Source organism: Pungitius pungitius, chromosome 13, assembly GCF_949316345.1.
Source record: "Pungitius pungitius chromosome 13, fPunPun2.1, whole genome shotgun sequence".
NCBI lineage: Eukaryota > Metazoa > Chordata > Actinopteri > Perciformes > Gasterosteidae > Pungitius > Pungitius pungitius.
Window position 1 is genome coordinate 14310033 of NC_084912.1, and position 23471 is coordinate 14333503.

Consider the following 23471-nt stretch of genomic DNA (forward strand, 5'->3'; position numbering starts at 1 on the left):
AGTCAGTCTCGTGCTGGGTGGCTGCGATCACATTTTACTGTAATTCTCACTTATCAAACTAAAAATACAGTGTTTCCAAGTTTCATAAGGTGTCCGACTTCATGTAGGGTCATTGTAGGGTAATAGATTTAATTAAACTAAACAGATGGAATTCGTTTTTTGCAAAAGCTCAACAGGGAACTTGAATATAGTTGAGAACACAGATGCTGCTAGTTGGAAACATTGTCTGCCGGAAACGTAAAAGAAAAAAATTCAGTTGTTGGTGAACATCTTTGTCATTACCGAGCATATTGATTACTTGGTAAAATGAAGCCATGTTCATTTTAGTGTATTCGTATACAGTAGGCCAACTTTATGCAGCAGTCTGCCGTGCTGTGCATTACGTTATTGCTCTGCACTGATATGGTCGTAGACCTTGGGTACACAAGCCTGTCAAAAATGGGGGGGGGTTACTGTGATTGTAGCTGCCGCTATCAGAGCCGCCGCATTCAGCGTCTCTTTGTCAGTCCTTTGCATTTTAATTGAGGTAATTTGGGTCCACTGCGTGCAAAACAACCACGAAGAGGGCTGCAATCCAAAGATGGCAGCTGCAACCAAGCTGAACTTGAGGCTTCATAACAGAAGATATCTCTGCATCACTGTCACATTTGGGTGATAATGTTCACTTTCGAAATCTTCTAAATTAAATGATTAGCCTGATCTGATTCTTAAAGCTTACTTCTTACTTCTCATATATTTTACACTACACTTTTTACTACTGCTGTATATGTTGTCAGAAATGTGTCCCAATGATTTTCATGTCATCCTTTGCTAATTTGCTAATTCAGTAGCACAGTGGGTGTCTTATTGGTGCAGGCCTGGCATGCGTTTCTATAGCTTCAAGTGCTGTTACGGGTCCTTGGAAACAAACCTTGAGGCCAGTGCATATCATTTTTTTCATCAGTTAACGCTCTGCAGATTATTTTTTTTTTTTTCCTTTTGCAAAGCGAAAACCAGTCCAGTTGTTAACTGATGCACTTAATATTTTTTCATATGTTGAATCCAATTGAGAATGATAAAAAAAATAAATCTATCGGACAAACATGCACTCAACCGTACTTTCACCCTTCTGAATGCACTTTTTTTTCTGCGAGTTCAAGCTTAGTCATGTCTCAAATCTTACCTTTTCATCTGCATAGGAACCCCTGACTAACCACAACTATTTCCACTGGGTAGAGGAAGTGAGGAAGTTAGAGTTCACAACGGCTGCCTTAAAGTGACAGAGAGAGAGAACAGAGACACACGCACTGTTCTGCCATAATGACCAAAACCTCTCTGCACAACTCCAGTATGGTTGTGTGTGCGATGAAGGTAAATTCATTTTGCAAATACATTCTGCAGGGTGTTTTCTCTCAAGTGTTCCTTCCGGTGCGCGTATATTGGAGCAGATAACAAAATTAGAAGAAGATAACAAAAAGTAATTCATAGATTTTCGCAAAAAAATCAGTTTTCGTTTGTTCTGTTAAAGTATTCTACAACAAGGAGGAACTTGTATCCATTTTTTGCTTGTTAACAATCTACGTGGGGTGAAAACACAGAGTGAGGGGGAGTTGCCGACACCTGTTGAATTAACGTTATTAAGAACCAAAAGTATCATCCGGTGGGAATCAGTGCTAACGTTAGCGGGCTAAGCTATATCCCTGGGACTTCCTGTGTGGAAACTGGGTAGTTGGCCTAACTTGGCTTGCTAGCTTCCAAAGTTATTGTATTCATTTCCTTACAAGGAAAGTGAGGATAATTCAAATGCCGGGCCACCTTTCAAAGTCAAACGTCGCAACACCGGGGAATGAAACAAAAAAGAAGGAAATTAGAGGTCTAACGACCGGGGGAAGTAGAGGGAAATGAGCCGTATCCTGGAATTCATCAGTGTGAACGAGCAATTGTAAGGGCGTTACTCAGCGCTGCTGTCACGCTAAATAGCCCTCGTATTGATTCATGCGGCGTGCCAACCCAAAGAGCATTAAAACAATTCATTTATGTAGCCTGATGATGTAGCGCCCATCTCCGGCAGGCCAAACCCGAGGAAGATCCCACTTGGGATTCACATGCAGTCAAGTTTTTTTTCTCTTCCAGAAGGGAGCATAAATCTATATCGGCGTGGGTTAAAGGAGACACTTTCTCACCCTAATAAAGAAGAACTACTTCCTGAAACTACTTCCTCATCAGGAAGAAGTTTGACTTACTGGAGTTTTTCTAGTGAAGAGCTCAACGTGAACAAGTATCCTGGAGTAACTGCATGTGACCCAGACATTCATTTCCCAGTGAAACCACACTCACCTGAGATGTGAGCTTATTAGTCAATTTTATATATTTATATTACCGTTCAAAAGTTTGAGGTCACTTTGAAAAAAAAGAACTGTTATTTCAATGCAGATAACATTAAATGAATCAGAAACATACTCTAAACATTGTTAATGTGGAAATGTCTTTAATGAAATATCTACATGGGTGTATTGAGGCCCATTTCCAGCAATCACTCCAGTGTTCTAATGGTACATTGTGTTAGCTAATCGCCTTAGAAGACTAATGGATGATTAGAAAACCCTTGTGGAAAAAGGTTATGCTGCTGAAAGAAGCTATAAAACTGGCCTTTCTTTGAGCGAGTTGAGTATCTGGAGCATCACATTTGTAGCTTCAATTAGACTCTCAAAATAGCCAGAAAAAAAACTTTCATGAGAAACTCGCCAGTCTATTCTGGTTCTTAGAAATGACGGCTATTCAATGCGAGAAGATGGGAAGAAACTGAAGATCAACAACGGTGTGAACTACTCCCTTCAGAGAACAGCCCAAACAGGCTAGAGTCTCTAGTTTGAGAAATAGATGTGTCACAGGTCCTCAACTGGCAGCTTCTCTAAATGCTACCCGCAAAACGCCACTGTCAACGCCTACAGTGAAGAGACGGCTCCGGGATGCTGGCCTTCTAGGCAGAGGGGCAAAGAAAACCCCATATCTGAGACTGGCCCATAAAAAGAAAAGCTTGATATGGACAAAAGAACACAGACATTGAACTGTGGAAGATTAGAAAAAGTGTTATAGACAGACAAATCAAAGTTGGAGGTGCACACTGAAGAACATTTGCTGCAGGAGTGCCTGACGCCATCTGTCAAGCATGGTTTAGGGAAGAAGCAGCCCGCTGGCATGCTGTCTGTAATGGAGAGGCCCCAAAGCCACACAGTCACCAGATCTCAACCCCATTGAGCTGTTGTGGGAGCAGCTTGACCGTATGTTACGCAAGAGGTGCCCACCAAGCCAATCCAACTTGTGGGAGGGTGGGTGACATTTCTACTGATTACCTCAACAAATTAACAGCTAGAATTCCAAAGGTCTGCCATGCTGTAATTGCTGCAAATGGAGCATTTTTTTTAACTAAATATTATTTCTAACCATATATTTTCACGGGGAGGTTTGGTCTCCAGGGTTGTGCGTCATGATCTTTACTATTCATTTATAATTTATTTAGCTTTTTTTGTGGAGGTTAATGAGTTAATGTATGCCAACGACACACAGAAGCTTTTCCTTTTTCTGTAACTGCTGCAGTTGTTCAATGCAGAAAAGTGAGTGCAAAATGTGTATAACTGATTTGGCGCCTCTGCATGCTTTTTTTAGTAAATAAAACAACACCTCGAACGCTGTTGAAGCACACATTCTTATTTACTGTTACCAGAATGCACCGGTCCATTGGCTGTGACAGAGAATATTTCAGACTAACCCTAAGCACACACACACACACACACACACACACACACACACACACACAGAGCCAGACTATCGTCATTCTGTTCAGCCTCAAGCGTATGCTAGAAAAGTCAAATATTATCTTACGAACATAAAATACTTCTAGGCTGAGGGATGGTATTCCAAATATGTGAAGGATCTCAGGAGAACTCTTTGGACACAAGATGTTTGACGTCTGTGTTTTACTAATAACTTAAGAAGCCAATAGGTGATTCCTGATTGGTCGACCAACACATCTCATTTAGTGTCTTAATGATTACTCTAATCAACAGCAGTGATGTCACCAAGAGCTGAAACGAAGGGGATTTACAAGAGCGACCAAATCCAGCATTAGGAGACCCACATGACCCAGCTTATCCAGTCGTTCTCCCCTGCCTAGCCCCCTGGCTTCTTCTGATGCAATATTTAGATGTCGACAACCAGTACAGCTACACATTATGCCTCCATTAGGCCCGCTCTAAGGTTTAAATGTGAATTCTTCTCACCTGTTTTGTAATATTATAGCCATTGTGCTTGAGGGTATAACATGCCTGTTGGACATATTTAGTCTATAGTCTAATATAGTCTCTACCTTGAGTCTCTTAAAGGGTTGTGGTGTCCATCTCTTGACCGCTGTAGCTGGAGACAGATCTGTTGCCTGCTGATTTCGTAAATTCCTCCAAATCTAAGTTGCTTTTGTAATTTCTCCCTCAGTTGGCTTTGATGATCCCTCAAACTGGCTTGAGAAATTTTTTTTTACCCCACTCCAGCAGCTGATAAAAATCACAATTGGGCCTGATTACGCTGATATCAAGATCTTTTCACTCATTTGAGAGCGTGCGGCGAACAACGGAAGTCCACAAACACAGCAGCTTTAGCCGTCTGTCCGCTCCGCTTCACTCTTCTCCGTAATCACCACCGTCAGCGGCGAGCCCAAACACGCCGTCTACTGCCAGCTCGTTTTTGTTACAAGCATAGAGGATATTGGATAGCAAAGTGTGTGTGTGTGTGTGTCCTGGTTGTGGCTGTTGAGGAATTCTATTTGCATTCTGCATCAGACTTCCAGGCCTCAGAGGGGCGTAACGTATCTGCTTCTGTGTGTGTAGTGAGGTAGATGGTAAAGAAAAGCATGCAGAGAGAGAGAGAGAGAGAAAGGGCGAGGGGCCTGCAGCCTGATGCCAACTGCGCTGCCTTCTGACGTCACGGAAACGAGCATCAGACTGTGGCGGCGAGCAATCGGCCCGCCGGGCAGTGCGCTCGCTGTGGCCCCATCTAGTCGTGAACTTTTAAAAAAAGGCACAAGTATGGTTTCACGGCTTCTGCTTTTGAGTTGACCTGGCGACAGTCCAAAGGGCGCTTCACCCGGTGACTCGGATCAGCACTTATCTAATCACATCGCTTCACAAGGGACTTGGAATACGTCTTGCCGGTTGCATGGCAACTGCCCCCATTCAAACGCACAACTCTTTCCCAACTTAACTGACTTTTGAGCCATCTCCTTTAATATAAATATCAAAACAAATCTTTGAGGTGTCCCTGCAACACCTCCATGAACAATAAAAGCTGTTGACCTGGCTCCCCACTGAGGTGTGCGTGTGTGTGTGTGTGTGTGTGTGTGTGTGTGTGTGTGTGTGTGTGTGTGTGTGTGTCCACTCAGTCTGCGGCTTCAGGGAATCCCTCAAGGAAATAAAGATTCCTTACATGACGACGGACCACAGTCCATTCACTACTGTAAAACCCTGCTAACAGGTAGGCGACTCGCTCACACCAGGCGCGTCAGGTGGGCGGTTCAGACGAGCTCCTTGGCGTCGACCTGTGTGCTTCTGCCCCACGTTGTGTGTAGACGGAGATCTGGTTTTTCGGACGTCACGTTCCCAGTTTACGCGGATCTACCTGTCATCGGCAGCTTTTCTGGGCGTGGAGGAGCACACGTCGCCATCTGGCAGTCAGCGCTTACACAAACATGTAAAACAAAGTTTGTGCGGTTACTCGTCTCCGCTTCGCCGAGCGCAGAGACATCCGCCGCGCGTAGTTACAGGTAAAAGAAGTGGCACTTAATTAAGAGTGAAAGCAGCAACCATTAAAGGACAAAAACCACTAGCCGATCGGTCCAACTGATTATTGACATTAGAAAGTAGACTGACATCTCGATCGACCACAGCTTAACAACTAACAAATAATAAATGGCACTGAAGGTAAGGGGAGTGTGCTCTTGATTTTTGAGGTAAAGTGTCCCTTTGCGGTGGCCAAGCCTTTTGCTTCTCATTTGCCTACCTCTCCTGTCCAATCAAATTCTCCGGTCTCAGGATCCCCCGTCATTTCCTCATAAGCAAAGAAGGTGCCATTGGTCTGCTCCACATGTGTGCAGGACACTGGGTTCAATGAGAATCTGGCCTTGCTGCTGCAGTACAGACAACCCCTTGCATCGGCGTTTAATGGAATCACGCAGCTCCCAATTTGCATTGGAGGCTTCTGAGGACCCGTCACAGGCCAGAGATGGTGTCTGCTCCCCAGATCCAGATTTGATGGTCATCAGATGGTTCATTGATTGTGTTCTGAAGTGATATTATTGCTCCAGCCCCTCTGCTGTATTGGAACTTAACCACGATTTGATCTCCTAATCTAATCTGAATACCACTAGAAGTTCCCTCCCCCCACATTTCCCATGTTACCAGAAGACTTTGAGTCTACAGTTTGTTAGTAAGGAAACCAATGTTGTACGTCAGCTCACAACCCCCTCCACCTCCAAATAGGAAACATGAAATAGGGCTTAGGATTAGTCCTCCTTGCACGTACGCTGCTTTTGATTGGTTTAAGATGAAACGGATTGGAAAAACACATTCTATTCTGGGCCATTAGTACAAATTGTTAGTTCTCACGACTTGAAATGTGAATTATAAAAGTAAAACCTTGTTAACAATCATTCTTTTTGCAGTGATTGGTTACTAATGGTGCGTTTCCACCGAGCGGTACGGTACGGGTCGGTACCCTTTTATTTGTGTCTCCACTGAGAAAAGTACCAAAAATCCGAGCCGTACCGTACCACTTTTTGAGTACCCTTCCGTTGGGGTACCTGGCACAGTTGTTTGGTACTAAAGGGTGGAGCTAGACTCACTGCAGAACGTTGATTGGTTAAAAGAGTGTCGTCATTTGCGCGTGCCGCAAGGGGAAAGACAACACACGAGGCGCTATTTTTAAACTACAACACCGGCGCAACAATGTAGCCGCGCAGCATTTACTTTAACAGCCACATATCGAGAAGCAAGAACCAGAGGTGGGAACAAGTCACTGTTAGGCAAGTCACAAGCAAGTCTCAAGTCATTGCCCTCGAGTCCCGAGTCAAGTCGAGTCAAAGACGAAGCAAGTCCCAAGTCGAGTCACAAGTCAAAGCCAACAAGTCTCAAGTCGAGTCACAAGTCTTACCATTTTAGTTTCGAGTCATTTCGAGTCCTTTTATTATAGTGGGGACGGGGCAGAGGTGTGGACTCGAGTCATGTGACTTGGACTCGAGTCAGACTCGAGTCATGAATTTGATGACTTGAGACTCGACTCGACAAAACGTACAAAGACTTGCAACTCGACTTGGACTTGAACACCGATGACTCGTGACTTGACTTGGACTCGAGCCTTTTGACTCGAGAAGACTTGCTACTTCCCATGAAAACTAGGGGAAAACATTTTCACACCACCGCGCCGCTCTGTTTATCTGCATCTGTCAAAAAAATGTGCGCCACCTGTATGCAGAGAGCGCGCGCTGCCCTGCACGACATCCAATCACTGCAGTCCATTTGACCGTATCAACGAGACAGCTCGTTCATGGTTACAAAAATGAACCCGGATTCAGACTCCGATGGAAATCCTCGCCAACATTATGTCAACGTCCGTTTTAAAGTAGTGTAATGAGCTGAGTTAAAGTTATTAGTTAATCAGTTATGCAGATGTTGCATGTGTTCACGTTATGCTCCGTTACCAGCTGTAGTTACGCGAGACAACCCGAGTTTTGGGGGGCCGTGTATGCGGAAGTGTTCGTTCGGCGTGGTGACGGCCAACAGTGACCGAAGTTGCAAGCCAGTCATCGCCTCCTTATTTACGCTGCAGCATTGGGGTGAGCGTTACAGTACTATAACACAGTCACAGTCGATCCACCATTACCCTTCCCTTCGTAGTCTAGGTCTGTGAGGCAGCGCACCATCAAGAACAGGATCGGCTGCATGTCTCCATTGTTGTTTCAGTTGTCGCGCGATCGAATGACGTCAATCTACTTTGCGTCCAATACCACGCCTATCAAGTGACGTTACCACTACTTTCTGGAATACAACACGCCTATCAAGTAAGGGTACTGTTGGCGGTGGAAACGCTCGCCAAATCATGGTTAACAGACCCGACCCGTACCAACCCGACCCGCACCGTACCGTACAGCTCGGTGGAAACGTGCCATAAATGTCCAATAGATCATTCATTCAGCTCATTAAATACACCTCTTTGGAAACATTGTTACCAGAACACCAGACTAGAATCCTAGCATGCTTTATTCCTTAGAGACCCTTATTTTCACAAATTACTACTTTTACTTATAAATGAACATCAACTTCAACTGTATTCATCAGCTTTTCAATTAATTGTTCAACTGATTTTACCACGTACACATTTGACCTTTCACTTCAACTGCTTTCATCACAGTCTCTTCAATAAGTTTCAGTGGTGTTGAATCTTTAGACGGTACCATATTTGCTCTTATCACAATATGATTTTGATTAGATCCAATTCATGTGACCTGTTCAGTGCCTCACATGAGACGATACCTACTGTTCATTTAAAACAAATGAGTTTCACTTATGTATTAACTCACATAAAACAACTAAAATATGATTCACACTTGTATTGCTTCACTTTTCCGTTCTCAGGATCTGTTCTCTTTGACAAACTTGTATTTAGTTTAGTTTTTGTCACTAATTTCTTCCAGGAATTCCCTTTTACTGCAACGTCTTGTTTCATTTATCACTTACGCTCAGACTGACACTTCAACTCCTTTCGGTACTTCAACTGATGCTGCACTCTGCTTCCACTTGAGTTGGCACTTCAACTTAGCTCTGCGCTTACACCTCTACACTTCTAAAACTTCTTCTCCTTTCAGCTGTTCCATTTTAGATTACTAATTCAACTCCATATGGGGGTTTATGATTCAACACGTCACAAGCAGCACACTTTTGCTTTCTTCAGACGTGTGCCTTTTCTAGCTTTGGGTTTCCTTGTCACACACACCATGAGCAGGAGGGAGGGAGGGAGGGAGGGAGAGCACGTGGCACCACTCGCTCTGTTAGTGAGCACGGCAACCGTCCCTGTCAGAGGGGCCGTTTAGAGAGGCCACCGCAGGCGGCCATTGTAAAAATCCTGCTTTATAGATGCAATATTTGGCGTGTCAATATTTCCGTCCCCTCCCGACTGAAAAGTCAACAGAACCTCTCGGTAACAGCGATTCCTGCATTTAATTGGACAACCGGTCCCGGGGCGGAGTAAGGTCACCTGGCCGATGCTGTTTGGATTTGGGCTGATAGGGCCGGCCATTCTTCTAATGAAATTACCACCTGGATGCTGTCTGTTTGCCAGCTTTGCCCTGAATTTACAGCCTGGAAAGATAAATAGAATGCAGTCGATTAACTCAAGCACGCGCAGGCTCACACACACACACACGTGCGCGTCCCGCTTAGTTGCAGGCTCCTTGAGAATGTGACCTTTTCCACTGAGTTGATAGGTCCACTAATCTCTCCCAAGTTTGAGCTGCTGCAGGTCTGCGCTCTTTGGGTCTCTGGGCTAAGTGGCAAGCCAAAGGTTGATGGAAAATCCATGCTGTTATTGCCATACATTACTTTTTATTTGATTGGGCCTCGCAGTGACCGAGGAGGTGGAGGCGCTGCACTCGGGCCGATGGGGGTTGGGGGCCGTTGGTCGATTCCTCTCCCCCAGTGACATTGACGCATGCGTCTCCCTCAGCCTGCCGGCCCCCCGTTTGAGTGCTACAGTGAGTGCTGTAAATCACTCCGCCATTGATTTTTCCATTAGAGGTCAGCCGCCCTGAACACCTCTGACAGGGCGCTCGCAGGCGGCGCGCGCGGCAGGTCACTGCTGTCGCGAGGTCACATGACACCATGCCTCGTGCATGCATCCGCTTCTGCTGTACAGCAGCCTGTGTTTCCTCCCCATTCTGGTCCCCTCGTCCTGACGTTTTCCTGCGGGGGTGACAGAAGGAGGGGGGGGGGGGACTTGTGGAGCGAAAGTGCCTCGCTAAGTGCCTCGCGCCTACATTAGCGAGGAACTTTGTCTCGTGTAAATACGGAGTCGTCGAGGCCGCACTCATTGGGTTTTTTCCCCCCCCTGGGTCTGACGTGCTCTGTAGCGTCGGCCCCGGCTGCTCCGGGTGTCCTCGGCCTCGGAAACTAAAAGTACAGCCACACTGAGTGCTGTCGTTGCCCTCCTTTTTCACCTGTTTGTTTTTCCCCTCTCCACCCCCCCCCCCCCCCCCCCCCCCTTTTCCTTACAGACCGTACAGTCGCACAAGCCGCACTTCCTGGCGATGCACTGTCAGGAGGTTGGCGGGAAGAACTACGAGGCGTCCATGTCACACGTGGACAGTTTTGTCAAGTAAGTGTTGTGCGTGTGTGATTGTGTCGTGAGGAGATGGCAACACGCCCGCTGGGAGAGTCTAAAATCCGGCGGACTGCTCCCCCCTCTGGTCTCATCCCAGCTGTACGTCAGCAGAGCAGTTTTTAGTGGTGCGGTAAACCTTGGGTGGATTTCTCTTGTATACCATACCAGACTGGTGGGGAAAAAAACGTGCACAATTAACATTTAGGAGATTTGTGTTGGAATGTCAGTCATCTTCTAGGCTGCTTATCCCAGAAGGGAGGGGGAGGGCTGCAGTCAATCCCAGGTACACCCTGCACTGGTCACCAGTCAACCACAGGGCTGACGTAGTCACAAAGAACCATTTGATCACCTCCACCCATTTATTTATTTATTTTCAATTTAAGACTGCGGATTTCACCAAAGATGAACATTTGATCATTTGATAATAAATTGCATAATGATAACCTTTCAGAAAGCTTGTGATGCACAAAAAGAATTGCCTTAGTGTGAGGTTTCACAGGGATATCTAGTATTTAATACATTGAACCGTATTCATCTGTAGTGTCTGAAAACATACATCACGTAACAATCTTTCAAGGACTTTTCTCTACTTAATTTCCTTTCTCACTATATTCCAAAGGTTATGTCCGAGGGGTGTGTTCAAAGAGCAAAGATAGCCTTAATATATAGAAAACTTTATTCCCTAAATTATGAGGATTCATATTTTTAGGGCCATCTGTGAAGACCTTTGAATATGTCAACAACATGAAGAAAGAATATTGAACTTGGTTCATCCAATGTTTACAATTGTATACAATCATATTTTTCATATTTTTGATGAATTTAATGCATCATTTGCATCAAATTATCAAATCATCCTTTATCAAAATGGCGCTTACATTTATTTTTTCTTAATTTCTGCAATAAACAGGAAGTTCAATTGATTTTTTTAACCTGTGGTAAATATATATTGCACTCATTATTCCATGATCTTTTGAACCACATCTTTAAAATGTGGTTCAACTTGAAGGTACTTTTCTGATGTGATGATGTGTGTGTCTGTTTGCTTGCCCTGTCTATCAGAGAGGTGCTGTCCAGTGACGTCATGAGGGAGTACAGCAGAGCCCGCGTCTACCTTGATGAGAACTACTTATCCCAGGAGCACTTCACGGTGAGTGCTGTCTGATTCCTTCACTTTGGAGGGGAGAGAGTGCACAAGAAGTGGCTCGATACAAATCCAATTTTTCACGTTTCCCATAATGTGTAGTGATGGCAGATGGCCACGAGGTGGCAGCAGAGCACCGGGGATCAGACTGCAAACTTGTTGAATGTTATGGGACTGCTTTACTTATTGATTCATCATCGGTTCCCTTAGCATTAGCTTTAGTTTGAATGCAGTGCAGATAATCATCAAAGGAGCCTAGAAACGTCCAGGGCCGAACTGCCTCAGTCGCTTTTGCTCTCAGTCGATTACTCTGTTTATTTAATGCTATTTTCACGCAGTATAACTTTCATCCAAAACTGAACACATCACAGCTTTTGAAGTGGTGCTATTGAGTTTCTCTTTCTGGGGGAAAACTGTCTACTAAATGAACAACATGGGTAAAAGTAGAGTTTGTTGATTCATGATTTTATGGTTTGGTTGAGCAGATGTTTGAATTTGTCCTCTTTTTAAAAAAGTGGGATAAAGTGATGGATCTCTCCTCATTACCGGACCTCACATCAGGGTGACAGACCCTTGTCCTTGCCTCCTTGGGTCCACATCTGGATGCAGATTTAGCATTTGACCTCTTGGTGGAGCCAGACACTCGGGCACTTCATCTCAGTCTTCTTTATCCAGCCACAAGTTAGATGTGACGACAGGTTTATCATACCATCATGTCTGCTTTCCCAGGAGATTGTCTGGTTAAAAGAAAACATAAAAAAAGGCGTAATAACACACAGGGAAAATGAGTGTGCTCTCCTCCGGCTCGCCACGGCACACTGCGCCTCCACCAAGCGCTCATAAATCACAGCGACCGCCGAGTCGCACTTGCTCTTTTCAAAAGAATATTACAAACACTGGCCTTTGGGGGAAATATAATAATCTGCCGCTCCACATAAGTGCCGCTAATATCCGCCTCTGCAAGCTATTTATTCAATGGTGTTTGTCTACAGATTAACCTTTTGTGTGTGTGTGTGTGTGTGTGTGTGTGTGTGTGTGTGTGTGTGCGTCGGGGATGGACACGGCGGCAGGAAACGTGACTTTGATGATGCTGGAATGGCTGGCAACAGTAAACACGAATAGACTCTCACACAGGGCTCGCCATTTAGCTTTGGTGACATTACCCCTGTTAGTTTTTCCTCCATCTTCGATTTCTCCCTCTCCCCCCAGATAATTGTTTGTTGTCCTCCCCGCCTGTCAATTTTCAGATAATGTAAGTGGGAAGACTTTCTTGTGGTTTCTTTTCTTTTGGTGAGTCAGGCCGCTGTTTATTTAATTTTTTTCCGTAGGATGGCGAGAGTCGTGTTTGAACACGTCTGTCAGAGGAAGAGAGCAATGCTGAATGAATGTGTGGCATTCTGCTACGAGAGACCACCCGCTCGCCCATTTGTTTGGGGGTTTGGGTATTTTTTTTGCGACTGTGATTGAGCGGCAACTTTTTAGGCGAAACGCGCTGAAAGAGTTCTCTGGTTCAGGCCAGGTGTGACCTCTGTGACCTCTGTGATTTCTCTGAGGATTCCCTTCATCGCTATGAAAGGTTGTTCAGACAAAACGTTTAATCTGTTATTTTTACCTCAATTTTGTAAATTGTGACTGCAGTTATTCTACTATGTAATGTCATTTTATTAGCCAAAAAATATATATATTTTTTTGATTTTCAGCAAATTATCAGCAAAAATAATATGAAGCATATGACACTACAAACAAATCAGCTAACAAAGAAGATTCTTTAAAGCGTGTGTGTGTGTGTGTGTGTGTGTGTGTGTGTGTGTTGATGAATTGGTTTTCGGTATGAAAGCTATAGAAGGGAGAGGTGGAGAAAAAAGGACAGTATTGAGTGAAAGAAGATAGAAAGACAAATATGGAAAAAAGAAATACGATAGTAAACAAATCAATAATAGATAAATCAATAACATAGCTGTCACAGGGGGGAACTGTGCTTAAATATGGAGAAATGTTGTAAACCAAAAGATTTATTTAACAACTGTCGTGTCAATCCCCCCTCAGAGCTTGACTGACACGTGGCCCCTGCGGCTGAAACCCTGGGTCCCGCTAAGGTATACAGCAGGTAAAATGTCAATTAGGAAGGCCGGCCCTCAAAGCCCAACTCCCAATCCACAGGTTCTTGCCCATTAATATTCATTGCGGGGGGGTGGAGGGGCGCGCTGCAGGAACATTGAGCGCTGTGACGCTTCCTGGGTTAAAGCGGACGCCCCGCGAACACACACACACACACACACACACACACACCTCATCCATGTTTTTATGATGAAACCAGGTTGCATGTGAGGATTATATACTTAGCAGAGAAAGTGGGGTCATAGAGGAGGGGTCTCTGTGTACAGCGTGTTGGTTTTACACACAGAGGTTAACTAGCAGCAGCGGCCGTCTTCCTCCTCCTCCTCCTCTTCCTCCTCTCTGCTCCATCTTTAAAGAGGGAAACAGCAGCAGCCACATAAGCAGGTTGAAATATTGAGAACTAAATCCAAGAGAGCTCTTATTTCAATATGGCGAGAAGTACGGCACCGACCGAGGCCACTTGAACGGAGTAGATGTCAGCGCGGTAATACGGCCGGGCCATAACTCTACGTGGCCATCACTCACACTCTGAGGCAGACGTAAGTGCACACACACACACATATATATATATGTAGTGACAAAGATGAATATAACACTGACGCTCAGAGTGCACGTTGGATCACACACACACACACACACACACAGGACACGGGGGGGGGGGGGGGGGTCGAGCAACAATCAATGAATCTGCCATCAGGCGTGAGTTATGAGAGGGGGAGAGAACTCCCCGTGTGAAAATAGTTTGGACTGGAAATGAAGATATAATTAATAGATTGTGGAAGGAATTGACGCATTTATTGCAGGGCCGCAAAGTGTGTCGGGGGGGGCGAGTCTCAGTGAGCACAGTGAACGCACACTCGTAAAGGGTGCTCTGATAAAGTGTTTACCAACACATGTGTGTGTGTGCGTCTTGGAATTGAGGATGGGGGGATGGGGGGGGGGGGGGGGGGGCAGCAAACGGTTGAGGTGGAGGTGTTGTCTTGTGTGTGGTCTCCAACCACAGATGATGATGTGATTTCTGCACAAGGCGGGCCGGGTGTTCCTAGCCACCGTCCATTATGATGTGACCCCCCCCCCCCCCCCTCCTCCCCCTCCCCAGCAGCAGCCGCTGTGGGGGCAGAGTGAAGGTGAAACTGTCATATCGATCTTTTTAGCGCTAAAATATGAGCCACTTTACTCTGCTCCCCAGCGCAGTGATGTGAAAAATAATAACTCGGACCCAAATTAAAAATATTGATCGCCGAGGTGGTGTTGAGAGCAAATAAACACCCTCTGAAAGATTTTCTTCCTCCTCCCCTCTTGACCCCCCCCCCCCCCCTTCGTCTTCCTCCCCGCCCGAGGAGAAAGGGGGCCGGGTCAAGGACGGCGGGCCAGCCGAAACTATAAAAACCTCCCATTGCTCGGTGGACTTGCATAACGACCCCCTACCAAACTTGTCCACGCTCTTTATTGTCCCCAGAGGCACATCAAACATCGACGTCTCCTCTTTTACTTCTCTTCTACTCTCTAATGATCCATGAGGTTTAGACTCCATGATCTGCTATTAGCTCGGGCTCCGTTCACTGTACCCCCCCCCCCCCCCCCCCAACCTGGGTCATAATTATCAGTTTTTTTAAATTATTTTTTACACAGCCTAGCTTAACTTTCTTTCTTTATTGCTCACCCGCTGTAGCGGATGAGCTGATACGGGGGCCATCAAGCGGGTGGGAAAACAATTGCCACAAGGTTAATTTTATTGCGTGCTCCATGCATTTGTGAGCAGGCGGGAGGTGTCCTATGCCCGGGGTCTTGATGAATGGCCAGGGCGGGCGGGGAATGGAAATGACCAAGAGGGGGGGGGGGGGAGAAAGAGTCCCACCTGAAATTGAAATTTCATCTGACCTGCTCAAAATTGATATTCTGATATATAAAAAGAGGGGCGGCGATCCATTTAGTTTGATGATGCCGGCCGCCGTGTGTCCCAGTCCATTGGCCTCTTTTTCTTCTCTTCTCAACGACACACACTCCGAGGAGGGTTCATATCCGCACATCCTGAACGGGGGGATGTCACATCCTCCTCGAGAATGTACCACTATAAACTGCTTCAGTGTATCCCAATGCGGTCGTGATGCTTGGCCGTCCCGGGAGCGCCACTATTGATTGTCCACAAGGACGTCTCGCTCTGTTTTTGGGGGCAGAGACGGGATGAATAGATATTTAATGTGTGTGTGGTGGGGGGGGGGGGGGGAGTGTCGGGGAAGATCACATCCTGCCTGTTGACATCAGTGAGAGAGGGAGCTGCCGATGTCTCCGGTTTTCCCGCTTGAGCTGGACGCGGCCCCCCCCCCATGCTGAAAGCTCCCCCCTGTGCTTTACTCTCCTCCATGTGTGCACGTGCGCACGTAGTATAACCGGGTGGCATCGCCAGTTCTATTTCCGTAAAGCACTTACCCCGGGACATATCGATCCCCCCCCCCACCCCCTCTTCCTCTGCTGGGTGCTGCGGCTTCATTTGCATGGCCCAGCTGAAACCAGGCAGTCAGTGGCCATTATATTCCCATTAGCTAATCTCTCATCTTTGATTTCCATAATCCTCTTGTCTATTGAGAGCCCTCACGGCTCCCACACTCCCAAAGACCCCCAACCACCCGGAAACCCCAGTCACTTTACCCTCCAAAAACTACACACACACACACACAAGCCAGCATTATGGGGAATTAAACTCTGCATTATTGGCTGTTATTATTCCGTCGTGCATTATTTTTGCCAGTGGGGTTTTCATATCTTAAACTTAAGTATAATTAAAATGATCACCGAGACGGAATCTAATTGAAGTATTATATTTGGTATCAAAAGAGAAAGTTCTCATTATACAGAATAATGTGTCTTAGGTTAATGCTGAAATAAAAAACAATTTTCTGTCATTTTAGATAAAATACCCAGGCATTGTCGTTGTTTTCTCAACAAACAAATGTGACTAAAACTATCAGACATATTCAGACTCAAAAAATTACTTGAATTGGCAAAACCTTTAGTTAGTGCTGGAGACACTTGTTAAAGGACACCATGTTAATGGGATTAATTTAGACTTAAAGCATTGTATGTGCATCACTTATATGCCATGAAATCATATTTTTGCATCCAGCATGGATTACAGCCAATAACTCTCAATAGATATGCATAGGCAAGTGAGCATTACATTAAGATAGGATGTCATTTCAAAAGTACCCCAAAACATCCAAATGTAGGTCGAGGAACAACCAAATTGATTCCCATAAAACTGACCGCCGCATAGTGATCATGAGCAAGCTCTTTCTCTGAGATTCCCTTGATTCATGCTAGATTTATAGACTCCTTGATTATTAGCAGTTTAAAAGCCAGCAAGCATGGAAATATCTAAACAGCAGAAGTGTCTATTACGCCTTTGTTCTGATAAGTGTGTTTAACCCTCTGGGCCAAAAACTAATTGCTTATGCTATCACTAACGCATGCCAATAGGACACCGCGATTGCTCCTCCCCCCGATCCCATGGGCGCCCACTCCTCCCCTCCTCGCAGAGCCCTGCCGGGCCAAACGCCCCTCAATCACACTAGTGGTAGAGTTCCTCTCGGAGCAATCGCTTCCATTGATCAAAGCGGGGCCGACCTCCTACCGCCCACTCTCCAGCCGTGACACCCCCTCGTCTCCAAACGAGCTGATAATTAATAAGGGCTGGCTGTGCAAAACACCAGTCAATGGGCGGCGTGATGGATCGGACCGCTTGGACGGAAACCGATGCGGTGGCGAGCCTTTCCCTGGGCTCCTTTCCCCCCCCCCCCTGCGTGATCACGCATGCACAGGAGCACCCGCCTCGCTAATTAAACACCCACAGGTGCCCCCGTGTTTCAGCTGGGACCCTCTTTATCTCTTCACTATTGGCATGTATTTAATAATTCATGCCGCTGCGTCCTTCCGGGACGTTGCTCGGGGTTTGTTGCAGACTTTGTAGGAAAGTGGAGCGGCTCACAGCATCGGGCCTTAATGGGAAACGATCTTGAAATGTTCACTATTTGTGATCATTGTTTGCATTGACGGGCTTGTGCTCCACCACATCAACTCCGGCCCTACCGGGTCTCAGATGAACATTTAGTGTATGTTTGTGTGTAAGTTTGTGTGTATGTATATTTATATACAAACGGAACAACAGCGCTGCACAACGTGAGCGACAAACAAATTGATATTTAAAAAAACAACCATCCTTTCATCTGTCAGAAGCGAGGAAGTGGTCAGAACCATGCCATACATTCTTGGTCATTACTTTCCTCGGATGACTTGCACTGATTGGAGTCAGCCTGGGTTGCTTTTGAATGAAATTGAATGTGTCCGTTAGTAATTAAGGATCGCTAATTAGAACCACCAAGTTTTCCGTTAGCTCCCGCGGTCCACCACGCATTTTCCAATGGCAGGCGATCTGCTGCTGTGGCGATCTATTGGTCAATCTGTTGGGCACTCCCTGTCTAAGAGGGTTCTGCCTGGGACCGTTGGACCATAGAAAGGTAGAACGTAGAACTTCTCATATGGAGTTCCGTATGACAGATTCTACAAAGAACCCTTCCTGGCTCCTGTTAGGACCTTTCCTTATGTGGGATGAACATGCTGCTGATCAGCAGTGATCAGCACTGAGCCGGTCGTTATTGTTCCTCTCAACAGCCAATCACACCTCCGTGGGACATTCGCTGCACAGCTGCCACATAACTACACCTTCAGGCCATTTCCCCTGAACTGTCACTGAGGCCGTTCCACATCGGTGACGACGAGAGATGGGTGAGCGCTGACGGGACACATCCAGGCGCGATCCATCCCGCTGTGCTCATCACTGCCTTTTAATCACTGCTCTTTTGTCACCGAGTGACTTGTTAGCAGCTAATTGTTAGATCACAGGCATATTCCCCAAAGAGGAAAGTCCCGTTAGCTGCTTGATTGGTCGGGCTTCCTGAAACACGCTGCTCGGCGCCGGCGGGCCCGGTCATGTGGAATTGGTGTGTACCTGGGAGAGCATTGGGACAAGTGTAAGAACAGAAGGCGGGAAGCGGACGCTTAGTCCCGCCTCTGGAGCAGGAAGTGTGGCTGCGTGGCCCCGCTGGCCCTGGACCGCTGTGATTGGGTGTAATCGGTGGATCTGGACTAAGAGGAGCGCAGGGTCGTCGGCTGTGGCTTGTGAGCCTGTCATAATAACAACCAACAATGTGATCATTTCATCTTGCTTTCACTTACACTTCACCTCGCTTCACATGAGCCACGACACACACACACACACATGGACAGACACACACAAGGTTAACGTTAGGGCCCCATTTATTTCATTCTAACAATACCTCTAAATAGCCTTTCAAAAGCGGAGTGAGGAGGGAGACAAAAATAATCGAATCACGCAATTACTGCTCTGCTTCATTCTATAGTTAAGTGCGTTTTTATTGTGTAACGTTTCCCCCCCCTCTCTCCTGCACCAAATCCCACCCCCCTGTTTTTTTTCCGCCTCCCTCTGCAAGCGTTCTCTCCCTGCCACTTCTCATCTAATATGGCCATAATTGGGTTAGGTTGTACAAATCAGATTTCAGCAATTGGGTTATCCTCCTCTGAAATTGGAGAGGTCTCTGCGCTGGCATGGGTGGAGAGTTAATCTGCTTTTGTTAAGCCCTCCTTTTGGTTGCCGCGGCGGCAACAACATCGGACTGTGCCAGTTAAAGCGCTTTACCTGTCACTGTGGACACGGCTCGTAATTTAGCCCCCTCTTCAAAAGAAATAAATAAAATAACCGCCCATCCCACTTGCCCCCCACCCCACACACACACACACACACACACACACATTATACCCATCCAGCCACCATCTGCTTCTCCTTGTGCAAATAATGACATTTGAATCGAGCATTAACAGGCTTAATTACTTTAAAATTGTCATTTTAATTTACACTGATATAGTATTGATCACACAAGCAGAGATTAAGGCCCTCAGTGGAGCGGTTGATGTGGAATTAAACAGGGCCGGGTCCTCCTGGGGCTCGCCTGGCCTGTCCTGCCGCAGCAGGAAGAGGAATGACATCCTCCCCCTAATGAACTGGCAGCATGCGCAGACATGAATTTCAGGCCCCGGCGGAGAAGGAGGGAAATAATGGGGTTTGGGGAGCCATGGCGGGTTATTCATTCACTGCCATGCACCAATTCTCCTGTGATTCATCCCTGGGCCCCCAGACCCCCACCGCCTGTTTGCCTGGCACATCCAGCCCGCCTGACCTTTCCTCTGCCGGTGTGCAAGGGTGTGTGCGTGTGTGTAAATATATATATATATATATATATATATATATATATATATATATATCAATCATCATACCAGGTATCATGTACAGAAGGATTGAGTGGCATGGGGGGGAGACGCCAGGAGCGATCCACTAATCCAAACATGCCCCTCCTTCCTCCCAGCGGTGGAAATGGCAGTCCGTGATTCTCCCTCTCATCCTGGCTCACCAGCCTGTCTGAAGACGAGGACGACACTTTCCCGGGGAATTGATCTCCTCGCTCGAGCCCGGTGTCACGCACGGCTGGTTAACATCGAGGGCGGGAGGGGGGTGGGAGGGTCGTTATCTAAAGTCCAAGCAATTTCCCCCCTCTGCTTTAGAGAAAGCCCGTGGCTCGTGTGTTGTGGAGTGATTGCAGCAGCAGAAACAACCTCTTGACACCTGTATCCGATGACCACGTTCAAACAATCACACTAGACACGAGTGCCTTTAATGAACGGCTCTCAGAGTGAGAGGCCACGATGACAATTAAGCCCACAGGGAGGAAGATTATTCAAATAATAACCATCCAAAGAGACAAGTTCATCCATTACAGTGGTGGAAATTACTTGCAGGGCATTACTTATTTATTCTAAACCAAAATGGAATTTTTAAAATGTATTCTCAAAGCGCTTGTAGTTCTTACCTACAGTAAAATACTATACATTAATTCTGCAAACATGCACCCGCCTTTCCATGGATACAATTTTCAGACTATTAATGCATACAGATATTTTAGAAAAGTCCCAGCAGTCAATGCGGTGTCTCCATCAGCCTCCATGCACTCTAATATCTTGTCATTAGCACTCAAAGCAAGTTGTAAACTACTGCTATTGGCTTCACAGAAGGGCTGTAGACCTGCTTTCTCTCTAATGTCCATCAGGGGGCGACTGCTCTGCTGTAAACTCCAGTCAGATTGTATGAAAGTCTATGTGAAAATGACTGCTTCTCACTTGATTTATTACCTCAGTCAATTTGAGTTTATCTTCTCAATCGCTAGTTTAAGGTCTTAGTTTAAGGTTCAATTCAAGGCAATCGTTTAGTAAATTAAGGTATATTTAAGCCATATGACTCAGCACTCAGCAGGCGGTTGTGCTCCACTCTGTTATGTCACTGGTTGCCAAAAAAACACATAGCTGACGTTCAAAAACCAAGATGGCAAATGCCAAAGGGACAAACTTTACCCTTTTCTTTTCCACATACCCAATATGTGACATGAGTGACCACGCCCACTTCTTACACACAGTCTTTGTCCCTCTTCATCTCCTCCTGTCTATGTGAGAGGGGGGGGGGTGTTTGTGAGGTCCTCATTTGATTGCATTACCTACACCTGTATGCGGCGGGTTGAAGCCATCTTGACAATGAAGGCGAAGCAAAACAACAACCCTCTCCTCTCGGGTGGCAACTCCACATGACTGATATCGGGATGTCCTCCAATACGAGTAATGGACTTGGCAAGGCCCGAGGTGGCCGGGCTCGGGCCTTCTACTCCACTTTGTCATCCAATCACCTTATTCTAATGCTATTGCATTGTTTAGTCAACCAGCCGTCCATTTACATCAGCCCACAGCCGCACGGCCACACCACAAGAGGCACTTAATAGAATTAGCAGGTATTGTGCAGCACATTTTAAACACATGGGCCCGTTTTGAGAAACCCACACACGCTGCCCCCCCCCCCCTGATGAGGCCTCGCTCGCTGTCTTGAGTAATGGCACCGCAGGCTCCCCGCCGCTGGCGCTCCTCTTTAGCCGTCATAACTCTGGGCTCGGGCGCACCGCGGACAGTTAATACGGATCTTTAAATGCGCAGTCAGTATTGTTGTCATGTTTATGTTATGTACCACATATTAATAGCTCATAAAGCCCATTTGTTGCGTTATTAGATCATTCTTCACTCGCTCCTCATTAGAAGATAGGAAGCTGGAGCTCCCTCGGCCGAGACAGCCGGTTGGTTGTAGGGCTCATAGTTTCCTAATCCGATTTTGGGGAATGTTTGCGAGTCTCTTCAGCCGGCCGGGACATAAATAGACGGGCAAAAAATGAAACGACCACATGGCTCTGAATTTGCACTCATATGCCCTCCCGCCCTTGACTGAATGCTTTGTTTTCCTTCTCAAACTTTTGGCACTCCCAATGTCGTGGAAAAATGTCACATGCAACAACCCCAAAATTGTCTCAAGGCCTCATTTTCTAATGAAGTTAAATCTGAGTTTATTTGGATATAACTTTTGTCCCTTCGTCCCCTAACTGGCCACCAACCCCCCGCCACCCCGCCAAACTATTACCTATAAAAACACCCCCACGCTCCCAGCGAGAGGGGTGTGTCCCGCCCGGCTTAATAACGGGGGCCTTCCTCCTCTTCCCGGTCCCCGGCCGATTGATTTTCACCGGGTAAATGAAAGCAGTCGCTGTGGGGTTCTGGAGGTCAGAGGTTGACGGAGCCCTGCAGATGAGGGGCGGGGCTCGCCATATGGAAAGGCTGTGCGCCGATGCGGGACCTCCAAATCTGCCTGATGAAACTTACCAGGGGGTTTGTTTGAGGGCGGAGCGCGCAATACAGCAATATAGCTTATGATGTATTGTGTCAGTGTTGTTCAATGCACACGCCGAAATGCACAACCCCCTGTGATTGACCAGGCAAATATATAGGCCCGTTTATTGACTACTCTCACTCTCCCACAATGTTGGTTTGTTGCCCTTGCCTCATGCTGTATATCCTTCCGTGGGCTGTCTTGATGGCAAAGCGTAATCAGTGAGTAATGCTTCCCAAGTGGGAACCAATCTAACACAAAGGGTGACCCAGTCAGCAGGGTCCCTGCACAAGTTCACGCCACAATGGCGCCCTGTGTGCGCCAGGCTGTGGCTAATTCACAATTCATTAAAGAGCCCTCTAATTAGATTGGATGTTATGCTCTTTCAGTTAAATTCAAGCTCTTAATTTTAACTGCCTAATTACATTTTTGAATGAATGAAAAAAAAAAACACATTTCAAAGCTCTTGCTCTTTGGCCAACTGGAAATGAAGCGTTTGAATCTATGCTGGTCTGCAGAGAAAAGTCTTTTTCTTCATGTTAACTGGCCAAACACAGGTGGTCCCAACTAATCAATTGATTGGTTGCTTATTGGTTCCACCTGGTGTCCTTCCTGCTGCAAAGACTCAAACATTTATGAGCAATTAACAGTTGTGTTCTGATGCCAACAAGTTTGCAACATTTACTCCGGAATCTTCCAAATGGAGAAAAGAGCGAGGAAGCGATCTTGGAGAGGAGGAGTTATTTGCTTTAGGGGTTACACGCCTAAATCACCTCGACAACATCTCCAGGTCAAAGGGCAGGGAGCGGCCTCCTGCGGCCTGGTCGTTTACGTCGCCGCCCTCGTCCGTGACCAGCCGCCGCGAGGCCGAAGGTCGAGCACTGAGTCCGCTCCTCGAAATGTAACAGATGCGCTGCACATTGCGTATTCTTCTCTGCAGACACACAATACAGTACCACCTGGTCACCCGCGCAGCCCCCCTACAAA

At 46.4% G+C, this 23471-nt stretch overlaps 1 protein-coding gene across 2 annotated transcripts in view; it reads left to right on the plus strand.

The window, feature by feature from the left end:
* The window catches only part of LOC119213835 (inositol polyphosphate-5-phosphatase A), a 104851-nt gene that overhangs the window by 20465 nt on the left and 60915 nt on the right, over window positions 1–23471 (plus strand). For both annotated transcript variants that reach the window (XM_037464987.2, XM_037464986.2), the window contains exons 3-4: window positions 10292–10392; window positions 11461–11548. In XM_037464987.2, coding sequence (XP_037320884.1) covers window positions 10292–10392; window positions 11461–11548 — 189 coding nt within the window. The remainder of the gene's footprint in view (window positions 1–10291; window positions 10393–11460; window positions 11549–23471) is intronic.